Raw genomic sequence first — 13,249 nt, 5'->3', positions numbered from 1 at the left:
TCATCCCCCTCAGTACTCGGTACGGTGCCACTAACATTCTATAAGTCTAGGCTACCTAGTCTTTGTTATCCGTGGGCGGGGCACCGCCCCATTTACGTCACATCACTAGCAAAAGGTCATCCCTACCTTAAACAGCTCCCCCCGTTTCGAACATTTTAAAGGTAACACTTTACCTTGCCACTTAGTTACCGTCACTTTGTCGGCCACTTTATAAACTTTACTTTTAACGTGAAGAGCAATCGTTTAAGCTCTTTAATTGGGGATTAAAGAGGTATTGACCTTTTATACTTTTTAATAGCCATTAAAAAGTAAACAATGCTATGGTTCGTTTACATTTTCATTAAGTAGGTATCTATTTTATTTGTCAAACTGAAATAAGATGAACAGTTTTTTAATTTTCTTCTTATTTATGTGTTGCTGTTTCTTCGTTTGTAAATGAAGCGAAACGTTGTCAATTTGTTCTACCTATAACATGCATTCGTATTATATTACACCAATGTGTCTATTTTTTTAGTGTAGGAATCGAATTTCCGAGTACAAACGAATGCTATTTTCCATGTATCAGAATTTGAACTCAGAACTTAGTACTTTATTGTGTTTTAATTCCGGCGTGAAGAAAACAATAATAAAGTTACTGTATAAAAAAAAAAAAAAAAAAAAAAAATATACGGTCGAATTGAGAACCTCCTCCTTTTTTGAAGTCGGTAAAAATAAAATAAATCGACCCGCTGCTGAATGAGAGAAGAGATAATATCACCTCAGGATGAAACGACCTCCGTGGTCCAGTGGTTGAGCGTTGGGCTCACGATCCGGAGGTTCCGGGTTCGAATCCCGGTGGGGACATATCACAAAAATCACTTTGTGATCCCTAGTTTGGCTAGGACATTACAGGCTGATCACCTGATTGTCCAAAAAGTAAGATGATCCGTGCTTCGGAAGGCACGTAAAGCCGTTGGTCCCGGTTACTACTTACTGATGTAAGTAAGTAGTCGTTACATGAGCCATGTCAGGGACCTTTGGTGGCTCTCAACCCACACGCTAGAAGAAGAAGAACCTCAATATATTACAGTTCAATAATGCCTGTAATGTAAATGCTAGTCTGCATTCTCATCCCTTTTTTGCCCGTAGCACAACCCGCTTGATATAACTAGCAGTGCCGTAGGAAAAATTATCTCCAGTGGCACAACTACATATTTTCATTGGTGGATTAAGCCCATCCAAAAAATCACCCGTGAGCACTCTCATTCATTACCCATGACACAACTATGCAAAACTGATCTTTGATGCAAAATGCCAAATTGTATTCTAGGAGCTCTCCTCTCTACATATATGGAGCGACGATCTAAGGTTCCCACCGATAAAAGTCTCATATTTTCGAGCAAATACATTACAACATTGAGTATCCCGGAGAAAAGGCACTCTCTTGGCCTCTCCTCGAAAAAGTGAAGAGCCCTCAGCTAGCGATAAGTCAAGTGAGCGGGCGAGGCTCTCTAGTGAAAAGTCTTTCGATCGTAATCAGCTTATTCGATCGCTCGTTTCATTCGTTCTTTACTCATTAAAATACTCCGATTGGCTACTTGACAGTTCTAACAATAAAATATGAAATGTAAATATATAAAAGGACAAACTGACTGACTGACATATCAACGCACAGCCTAAACGGCTAAACGTAGGCACTTGAAATTTAGAAGGGACGTAGCTTAGGTACCGTAGAGGTGCACTAAGAAAGAAATTCCCGGAATTCCCACGGGAACGGAAATCTAAACCGCTTAAGTTAGACGCTTTAAATTTGGCATGCAGGTACCTTAGTTAAATTAAAGCTTAGTTGCAACAGAATATTGCAAAATTCCCACGGAAACGGGAGTTAGAGGGAAGAACATTTGTATGAAAAAATCGAAACCGCGTAAGATAGATGTTTTCAATCTAGCATGAATTAGTAAATATAAAGTTTAGTTATGGCTGTATTTTGAAAAATGGGAGTTAGCGGGAAAAAAATATTGTATGAATAAATCTAAACTGCATAAGTTAGATGCTTGAAATTCGATATGCACTCCCACACACACAAAGATCTCTCTTTTATAACACGCCACGCGGACGAAGTCGCGGGCAAAAGCTAGTATAATATTATGTCGGATACGGTAGTTTATCATTTAACGACAATAAATTATCCAATAGTTTCTTTTTTATTAAGACCTTTTTTAAATATTGTATTATTACAAAATAAGATAAAGAATTTTCTGATCAAAAAAAATAGTTAAACATGCATCACGCCTGTATCCCCGAAGAGATAGGCAGAGGTGTAAATTATAGTTGAATTATTGTAGAAATATCATTCATTTAATAGGTATATTTATTAAAATCATTTTTCTTTCTTTAACACTTTTATTTAATCTACGGTGATGAGGTTATGATAGTTTTGTGATGTTTTATAACTTCAGCTATCATAACACTTAAACCAAAGTTTATTGGCATAAGTTTTTAAATCAATTCTTGGAACTTTTCTTCCAAACTAAGCAAAACTCTGCCTTGGGATTGGGATAGTGCCGTGTCTTATGAAACTATCATTAACAGACGCTGTACGTTAGTGATTTTGATGTTTAGCAGATATTTTCGCATACTTTTATTTTTTTCCTTTTTTTACTCTGAACCGGCGTGCGTGTATGAAGCGATTAATGAATGTGGAGGAAGCAAGAGAACTGTGTCAGGATCGAAGCAAATTGAATTCTATAGTCTCTGCTTACCCTTGGAAATAGGCGTGAGTTTATGTATGTATGTTTCGCATACTTTTAGGCCCTCGGTCGGTGTCATATACTAATATGCCGTATTAGGTACATTACGGGATTAGTCGGGCATGATACATCGGGATCGACCGGTGTTACAACAACAACACGTGGTCGACGGTTTCCCTCAGTCAGCGCTATCAAATATTTTCCCTCTCAGACGACGCCCTGAGCCGAGGTTCGCGCCCAACTGGGCACCCTCAGGCCTGTTGTCTTAAACGTTGTACCGGGTGAGAGTCTTCAGCGCTCCCCATTTGTCCGGCGAAGTAGTTAATGCCATCTGCGGCAAATCTACAATAAGTCACATCAATAAAAAAATCCTTATGCTTACATCCGATGAATCGCGTAAAGAGTCGACAATTGTTGGCGGTTATCTTTTTACAGGAAGTTCTTAATTGGAAGTAGTTTGGCGATTGATATTGATACTGGTTTAGTCAGGATAATATTATATTAAGTAATTGGATATCGTTTTCATTTTTAATTGAAAACAAAGCTTCCTTGAATTTTATCAAAATTCTATTCCATTTTATTTATGTTCCTGTTTGCGCGAATTTATTCAATTGCTTAACTATTATGAAATCAGAATCACAAAATGAATTCCGTTTATTATAATCGAATCCAACGAAAAACCAGCAGATCATTATTTCTCTTTATTTCTTGTTTCTTAGTACAAAATTAATTGGATTCTATAAAAATAAAAACATAGAGCTGAAATTACCAGCATACACGTACGACCATTTCTTTACAACGTTTAATCAAACAATAAAAACTAATATGGATGCAAATTACTTGATAATTAAGATGCTATTCAGGAGTTTTTCCATCCACACCGGCCGTTTGTTTTGGACGTGATAAAGGTAGCCTTGGCAACGAGAGAGAGGGGGGAGAAAAGGGAGGGTCTGTGAATAATTAACCCAAACATTACAGGGCGGAAAGCGTCGGTTTTACACATACATTCATACATAAACTCGAGTCCAAAATACTTAACGCGGTAGGCACGGAATTTGGTCGCAAGCCAAATTTATCCAAACATGTTTGGATAAATACGGTTGCCAGTCTATGGGCCATAATCCGTCCATGATGTAACACATGACGTATCTTGGTCGAGTTTTACAACACCGTTGGGTTTATAAGCTACATAGCACATTCTATTTTACGGCACTCCCGGGAAAATAAGAACATATTTATTATAAGTTTTTCTCTTTATCCTAAACCATGCACGGAATATAAACTTAAATAAGGTCAGCGTCAAAATGATCCTTTAACATTTTCTGATGTGACAGTGTGAATAGAAACTCAAGCTTGATTAACTACGTCCTTTGTAAAGACATCGTTGGTTTTCTCTCAGACATTTGTAGAGTTATGATTAATGACTTGAAAGGGTCGGTCAACAGGCCCTATTGTATGACAAGTTTTTAGCTCCGGAATTTTCCTCTTTTGCAAAAAGACACAACGGTTTTTATTTAGCAAAAATGACTTTTACATTATTTCTTATGAAAAAGTTTGACCTGGAAATGACAAATTTCGGTCATTTTGAATGTATTCCTTTATTCCACTAAAAGATCTAAGAACATGACGTTTTGTCACTACGAATAATTTTCTTGTTTATGGTTTTATAAGTTACGTTATGATGTATCCTTGTACAACCTGCCTGCTTTAAGTTCTACTAACCTCGTGGCATCAAAAACACTAATCAGTAGACTTGCAGACTCGAAGCCTTAAAGGCGTCTGAGAATGAAAATGCTAGCCACTACACTCTTCGAAATATGGAGTGTTCATATTTAACTAAATTCGAATTACGCAAGTTAATTTTCTGGTCCGTATTAGCAGCGCATGCGTAAAGCAGACGGGTTGTATGTTATGGTGTCCCGCGGCACGGCACGGGCACGGGTCGACGATCACTCCGCCAGGCGTGCGGCCCGCGCCTGCGGCCGGCCGCGTCGCGTGTGACCCGGCATTCACCCGTGCCCGTGCTTGTGCTTGCAGGATGCACGCGGTCGGCCTGCACTCGGCGCTCGCCATCCGTCGCGAGCGCAAGCGCCGCGCCGAGCAACAGCGCGCGCGCGAGCGACGCTACTCCCTGCAGTCCTCCGAGTCCGGCGTCACCTCGCCGCACTGCTCTACCGGCAGCCTTGAACGTCGCCGCTTCAAGAAGACCAGAACCACAGACAATGAAGTCGTCTCCTCCGTTGGCATGCTCCATCTCGGGGTCGTGTTCCTCGTCCTCGGGTTATTCCTCATTGCGTCGGGCTGGCTTCCCGATGACGTCACCTCCTGGAGTAGCATAGGCTCCGTCAGCTGGTTCAACGAGCTCGTGTGCTCCGGGCTGTTCGCACTATTCATCGGCATATTCTTGATCGTGCTGCATAAGTACTTGACGAAGAGCGAGGAAGACGCATTAGAGGACTACGTCCAGAGACAACTCACTCGGTCTCGTTCGGGGCACAGGTTAGAGAGAGACGCGGAGACGGGCGGGATGCACACGAAGAACACTCGCCGTGCTAGAGCTGCTGAAGTATTACCAGAAGCGACTATAGAAACGTATACAGAACCACCACCAGATAGGGCTCATGGATTTGTGAACGCTTTAGCTTTGAATGGCGATGCGCTGCGGGAGTCACCGTTGGAGCAGATTGCCGAGGAAGAGGCGTCAGTGATATCTGAAAATGAAAGAAGGCTGGGCAGGTTCAACAAGGATACTTATTCCACACCCTCGGTTGCTCCGAGCCTCAGTCCCGGCTCCCCCTCCGACACCAGGGAGCTGCTGCAGTCCGATGGACGTTATCTGATCATGTCGCGCATGTGAGATACGGAGGACGTCAAGGTTCGTCATTTCGACGACTCCGAACGATACGCTGGGCTCTAAATCTTGTCTTGAATTGCATTCTTTGCAATCTGAGCTTCTTGGCTCTGCCATTATTTTCCTGGCCATTCGTCATCGGACTCAACGAAATGCCAAAGCTTGACTGTTGCTTTGCCATGTGGTAACTGAAGGTGGTTTAACGGAGGAAGTGAATCGAATTGTCTATTGTGATGCAAGTGTACGACTTAACGACTACTGCTGTTAGACTAAGAGTATTTCTGTATATTCTGCTACTTTCTATCTCTACGAAGGCTTCGAGGCATTGTGGCGGCGACACCGTGAACATTTATTTGTTAAGCGCTTCTTTATATTTTAACAGATGGACCAACTCTTGGTAGTTTTTAGCAGTAAGTCGGTATGTGATGTCTCTTTTATGATTGTAGCTATGTATGTGGAATTGAGGGTTTCCGCAAGGAGCTATTCTTGGGCCTCTGCATTTAAATGTGCTCAGAAGCTACAGTTAACAAAAAGCGACAGTGAGTGAATGTTTATGGATTAAATATTGTCATTCCGTATGTATTTGGCTTGAGACTGATTGTTAATATACTGTTCTTATACCTGAAGATTTTGATAAGATATTAATGTTCGTTTGTCCTTTTGATGTTTACCTAATAATTGTATTTCGCAAATGGTACTGGCGGTTGATAATTTACAGTGTAGATTTTATACTAAACTGTTAAACATTTAATTTTCAAATATATTTTTCTCTGTCAAGTGTTATAATCTGATTGAATAATTACATTTTTTCAACAGTTGTGCCAAAAAAGCAATGGCAATAATTTCATTACTTCATTCCAACAAAAAATAAAATTAAAGTTTTCAATAATATTACAATATAGAAAATGGTATTCCATAAAATATGACAGTGAATTTTAAACCACTGATTCTAATGTGGTAAATATAAATATTCGCCATTTCCAATACGAGTCCATTTTCATTCAAAATTTTGCCAAATTACATTATTTCCCAAATTCATTATCAGCTGGCACATTTTATGTAACACCAACATTAATTAGTTTAAGCACAACTCAAGAAGTTATGGCACAATTTTTTGCACAAAACTTTTACTTTTACCAAAAAGGTTGTAATTTTGATCCCATCGATCTTATCGAAACTTTTTTATTTATGGCTGTGAGGAACATTTCCCATGATGAGCGAACGAGATTTAATATTTTAAGCTAAACTTTTGGAATGAGTTGCATTAGAATGATGCTATAATTCTATATTCAGAATAACTTTCCAAGAATTAAAAGAAATTCTGAGAGGGATCCGGGTGTTCGTAGTATTCAAGCGAGATAAATATACAGGGTGTTAGTGACATCGTAACGAAAACTTTGAGAGATGATTCTGAGTTGATATCAAGTAGAATTTTCCGTCGCAAAAGTGTGGAACGGAAAATTTTCACGAAATTTTCGACAGGAAAGTCCACTTGATATCAACTCAGAATCATGGTCATGGTTAATCATACTCCTCAGCATTCGTTACGATATCACTAACACTCTGTATATTAATACGTCGATCTACTGCAGTCTCTCTGCCTTTTCAGGCATTTTATCGTTTACCGCATAGTGAGATTCTTGTTAAACTCGTACCGGTCTATAATAAAATATGGAATCATACAATGCAACTTATTCAAATAATTCTACATTGATATTAAATAAACACGAGCTTAGCTACACAATGCTCAATTTGATTTATAGTTTAATAACACGAATGTATTTCTTATATCCTAGTAATTTTCAATGTCCTTTTCAACTTTCCTCCTATTCGACGGACTTTGTGAACTTTGACGGGGATTGATCAGGATTTGATGATCTATTATTTAAATGATAATTGTTATCCGTATTACTGTAAAATACAAGTCAGCAAAAGTTAGTAGACCAAAAAATATGTATTGTGGCCCAAGAAATAAATTTGGGGATAAAAATAACAGGATCTATTCAAAGGCTGTCGGAGTATCGATTGCCTGGAAATGATAGGGGTCATTAGGGGCGATAGATTGACAAGCTCTCAATAAAAAAAAAATATCCTTGTCAAAATTCAAATTCAAAATTCAAATTCAAATTCAAATTCAAATTCAAAAATATCTTTATTCAGTAGGTAACATAGTTACACTTTGAATCGTCAATTTTACATAACGAACGTCTCATCCGCCTAAAACTACTGCAGCTTCTCACAACCTGTATAGCCGGGGAAAAGAAGCTGCAAGAAAAACCTCGGCACAGGGCCCTAGACGTTCTTTAAAAAAATAAAAATAAACATAAAATATTGGTATACAATTGAGTAATTTAGCTGCCTAATATCAGTTCTCAGACAGTTAATCCCATGCATTCATATCTTCTAAATAATCACTAACTTTATAATAACCTTTTTTGTAAAGTTTTTGTTTAACTACTGTCTTAAAACAGTTGAAAGGCAAATTCTGAATGTCAATGGGAATCTTATTGTAAAAACGTATACATTGCCCCTTAAAAGATTTAGTAATCTTATGTAATCGACTGACTTGTAAAGCAAGTTTATTTTTATTCCTGGTATTAACAATGTGCCGATCGCTATTTTTTGCAAATAATCCTATATGTTTTTTTACATATATTAGGTTTTCAAAGATATATTGTGATGCCAAAGTTAAAATATTAATTTCTTTAAATTTATTTCTAAGTGACATCTTGGGTCCCAATTTGTAAATCGCCCGAATGGCTCGCTTTTGCAGAACAAAAATGCTGTTCATATCTGCAGCATGACCCCACAGCAAGATGCCGTACGACATTAGACTGTGGAAGTAGGCAAAATAAACTAATCGCGCGGTTTCTACATCGGTTATTAAACGAATTTTTTTGACCGCGAATGCTGCTGAGCTGAGCCTTTTGGACAACTTATCAATATGAGGACTCCATTGCAACTTAGCGTCCAAAGTAATTCCCAAAAATACAGCAGTAAATTCACAAAGACCACCTTGTAAGTTTTCTACTTTTCTCCCTTCTAGTGTAATCTAAGTGCTGGCTATAGAACATTGCCTTATTAACGACTATTCACGAGTGTTGTATGTACTAGCACAATTTTTGTCAATATTAGGCCAAGTGTGTGTCGGGGAGATATTCTTTTGTACGTTCAACTAGATGGAATTGTAAGTTTTGAAAGTATTATACAACATGCCTACATAAGTAATAAATTATGACGTCAAATGTGTATGTCACGTAATTTGAATCTGGATGAGTCGATTTGAGCAGAAGCCTTTGGGGTTGAAATTTTAAGGTCACACAACTAAACAAAAATATTGTATAAGTAGTACAAAGTAAACGTTGTTGAATATTTCCCCAACATTCTAACCAATTATGTAACAATTTGTCGCTCGATGTGTAGTACAAGCTAGCTTGTCGTAAATAAGTCGAACGAAACTGAATTAAGTGATTTGTCTAACAATTTCATAGATATAAAAAATAATCGGTAACATTTTATAGTCCGCGTGAACATTCTAAATATATTTTAATTACTTATTACCTAATCAAATGCACTGACTTAGATAATTTTGAAAGCATAAAACATTACCAATGATCAATTAAAGCTTGATGCAAAAGTTTCATGCTTTCACCAGTGTAAAACCAAATTTCTTATATCAATCCATATTTTATTCTCAACAAATCAAATATTGTGATAACGTAGTTTAGTTATTTATTCAATTGTATTAATTAATTTAGAGATTTTTCTTATTGTAGTTATTAATTATTATATTCAAACCCGAATGCACATCACGATAGCGCAAAATAGTGTTGCACATAATTAATTATGGGAATTTCTTGTGCCTATACTACTTTTATACTTAGGTATTTTTGATAGAGGATAATTCTTTTAAGTGTCACTTGTAAATAAGTCATAAGTATCATTCTTCGACTTGTAAGTTTCAACTACTTTACTATGGATAGCATTTTCTGTCAAAACACCTAAATTAAATATAACCTGATTATATATCGAGAGCTTGGTCATGTTAGGGAGGTGGACGCCGGTGGTCTGTATAATTACCGTTAAGTTAAAAATATCCTAGAATCTTTTGTTTCTTTGCAAATATCCACTTAGAACTTAGGTAACTTGGTTACATACGTTCTAACTGGATATTTTTCAAAAAACAAATGATTCAAGTATATTTTTGCGTTTACGTTAATGACATTTCCTTCCGTGTTCGAAGATCTACCCATTATTGGAAAGAAATAGTACAAAAATATAATAACAAGTTATACCTAAATAAAAGTATACAACTGAGGTCCTATGTTTCACTGGCTCGCTTCTTTTTATTATAAATATAATCAGGTTATGAACGAAAAACTTGAAAAGCATTCGGCTAACTACCACTAACTAACTAGCATAGATATATGCGCGCGAATTTAAATGATTCATTAATTAAATTTACCTAGACATAATTACTGTAACAGTCTATATTCATGTGAACATTAAAAAGGAAACTTTGTTCATCAATCATTTATAATATTACTGTAAATTACTCTTGACTTTACTATGCCGATTGATAATTAAAAAAAAAACTGTTAGGGACTGAAGTTTTCAAAGTTTCTAATTATGTGTGTAATATGGATTACCAGAGATATAATACTTATTTATAATTTTAAAATTAATTCAATAGCGATAAAGATGCTCTATAGAAGAAAAAAAGGTAAAAATGAAGAAGGCAACTTATGTTCTTGAACATTCATTCTAATGAGAGTAAAATAATGTGCCAAAATATGTCAAACAGCATTGGATAAAATCACAAATATTGACAAACCGATAATTTGGATAGACAGACGCCGAAGTGATTCCAAATTATTTTGCGTTTAGGCAGATTCGTCTAAGTAAATCTAGAACTCAATCGGAAAATAATGGTAACATGTTGTTAGAAACTTTGACAAACATAAGTAACATTACACGCACGCTCGAAAGCTTGTGACGTAATAATAATGTAGGTAACAGCACAAACACCTTATAATGTTAGTATTCATTAATTGTGGATATTAAGCAGCTAATAAGCTTTAGCTTGCGCGAATTGTTCTGCGATATTGCCAATATATGCGTTCGCGAGTCGCAATGGATCGCGAATTTTACGAGTACTAAAATTAACAGTATTTGCACCGACATGAATACTACCTTCTAAGGTCTGTAGTCCTCCTATTCTGTAAATGTTGACAGTTTCAGTGCGCAACTAAGATCTGTCATTTTTGTCATTCATGTCGACAACAATGAATTTGTAGATGGTCAAACTTATAAATAGGTAAGTAAATGAAAAGAAAATCGGAAATAATGTAACTTCGTCACATTGAATTTGGGTGCTTAAGAGCTCTGAGTCCTGATCCAAACAATGCGATGCAATCACTCTAGCGGCATTGTCGCATTTTACAGCCACTGACAGACGTTGGACCAGGTAAGACCGAGACTTAGTGTCCACTGGTCAACACCTCTGATCCTGAGATTTTAAAAGTTTATCTTCGACAGCTTATGTTAACACAAGAATATGATTTAGCCTTTTGACAGATCTTAATTGTCCACTGAAGCTGTCAAAAGTTACATAATAAGGCTATTGAAGTGATTTTACGAAATATTTCTGTGACAAAATACTTCTGAACTATATGTAGATATATCTAGTGGTTATTTTATCTTCCGTAAATGTGTGAATTCATTCGTTAAATGTTTATTGTATTAAAGTTTTGATGTTGTTCAGCTCAAAAGTGTTAGTTGTGCGTTTTTTGATGTCGTAAACGATTTTGTGAACGCTTTTGCGCATTTTTCAATACAAAAAATATGTATACAACAATTTCAAAGGTTCTCTTTACTGTAGAAGGATAGAGATTTTCATATTAAGCTGAGAAATGATACTTTGTTCTTATTGGGTGAAGTCTTTGAAAACGTTCTCTGTAACGCACGATGATGATGTTACTGGTGAGACGCAGTTTGATGCGAGTGGAAGAAGTGAAAGTTCAGGATCAGGATTGGCACAGGAGTTCTGTGGTTCCGTCTGCCCTACTCTAACGGGAAATAAATATGGTCTTATATAATGTAATGTCGCACGTTTTCAAAGACTGCCACCATAATAATATTAGTCGTTGAAGAGTTACAAAATGAAATTTAAAAAAATCTAATCCACGTTTCTGTCAGACAACGCTATGATAATTAGATTAACGAGATAAATTTAGGTAGTCAGTCTAGTCAAGGTGTGTAGCCACAGAGGTCGTGTTTGTAAATTCCGGAGGGGATATATCACCAAAAAAAATGTGATCCCTAGTTAGTACATTACAGGCTGATTACCTGATGATCCGAAAGTAAGATGATCCGTGCTTGAGGCACGTTAAGACGTTGGTCCCGGCTACTTCTTACTGACGTTAAGTAGTCGTTACATGAGTCATGTCAATAATAACCCTGACACCAGCGTTACTGATTTCGGTCATCCACCTCATAACGCTCACGATAGAAGAAGACAGAGGTCTTTTGATGAGAACTGAAATCTGAGTAAATTTTTGGAACGGATTTCAGGAATTTTATTTTGTAATTTTCTAGCGACATTTCCTTGACCTTCCATAGTAATAGCGCATAATTTTTAAATTGAATTTTAAAATCTTATCACTGAAGGATTCCATGCACATTGTATATCGAATAAGCCACCATAATGTCAATGCATTTTTTATACAATATTAATACAAATTATACATACTTATAGAGGAATTTTCATATTTTAAGCAGATTTTCTTTAATAATATGAATTACAAATTTTTAATAAGCTATGTGAGCAAAAGTGATCAGTCGACTATCTCATCAATAAGATCTTTTTAAAGACTTTTTAATACTGAATAAAATGTTATTTTATACTTATTTGTAGCTTTTTGAAAAATACATGTTAAGATTTCTTCACTGAATATGTCATTCTAAAGTTCTTATGTGTAAAGACTACTTAAACTTACGTAAATTAAATTAGATACCTATTACAAAACTTGCTATATCAAAACTGATCACTTTTCTTCACAAAAATCACAAACACTCCATTCAAAGTTAGATAAAGATTTTATTTCACTCGAATTATTACACTTAATTAATTAAATAAAGTAATTATTATTGAATGCTTTGCGTTTCTCTTACACGCCATTAAAAGGTTCTCTAAATGAATTAACCTGTAGAAGATAATTCAGCATTAGCTCGACCAATCAGAGGGCGCAACGATCACGTAATAAACCACTGTGATTGGTTGAAATGTGAGATCATTTATTTCTCTGGCAGACATCTAAGGGCGGTTTGTGGTTGGGAGTAAAATATGAGGTTCTCGTGAGGATATGCGCAGAATTCCTATTATTTATTTATCACGGCTGACTTTGATGAAGGCTCTCTCTCAGCCGTATATATTTAAGTCTACAAAAATATTTGCATTTGCTGTAAAAGGAATAAAGAATAAAAAGTAAAGAACTTAAAGCGTTCAATTTGAATGTTCGCTTTGTAAAAGAATCTGTTAAATAAACCTGTAATTGGACTGATTTTCCCCTCGGAATGAAGAGTCAAATAGAAGCCGCTTCTGTCAAAACTAGACAAGTGTTTGTCAATTTCTTTTGAAGGATGAATGAGCAAAGCATCTGGAGATCTC

General features: G+C 36.4%; 1 protein-coding gene across 5 annotated transcripts in view; it reads left to right on the top strand.

The window, feature by feature from the left end:
• LOC126369264 (uncharacterized) overlaps positions 1–13,249 on the top strand; it is a 90,023-nt gene that overhangs the window by 60,184 nt on the left and 16,590 nt on the right. Inside the window, exon 2 of one of the 5 annotated variants that reach the window (XM_050013618.1) lies at positions 4,767–7,042. The exons of the other annotated variants lie outside the window; for them this stretch is intronic. Coding sequence (XP_049869575.1) covers positions 4,768–5,586 — 819 coding nt within the window. The 5' untranslated portion in view covers position 4,767 and the 3' untranslated portion in view covers positions 5,587–7,042. Of the gene's footprint in view, positions 1–4,766; positions 7,043–13,249 lie in introns of those variants that run through there. 5 annotated transcript variants of the gene reach the window in all.

This window comes from Pectinophora gossypiella, chromosome 8, assembly GCF_024362695.1.
Source record: "Pectinophora gossypiella chromosome 8, ilPecGoss1.1, whole genome shotgun sequence".
Taxonomy (NCBI): domain Eukaryota; kingdom Metazoa; phylum Arthropoda; class Insecta; order Lepidoptera; family Gelechiidae; genus Pectinophora; species Pectinophora gossypiella.
This window is presented reverse-complemented; position numbering and strand designations above follow the sequence as displayed.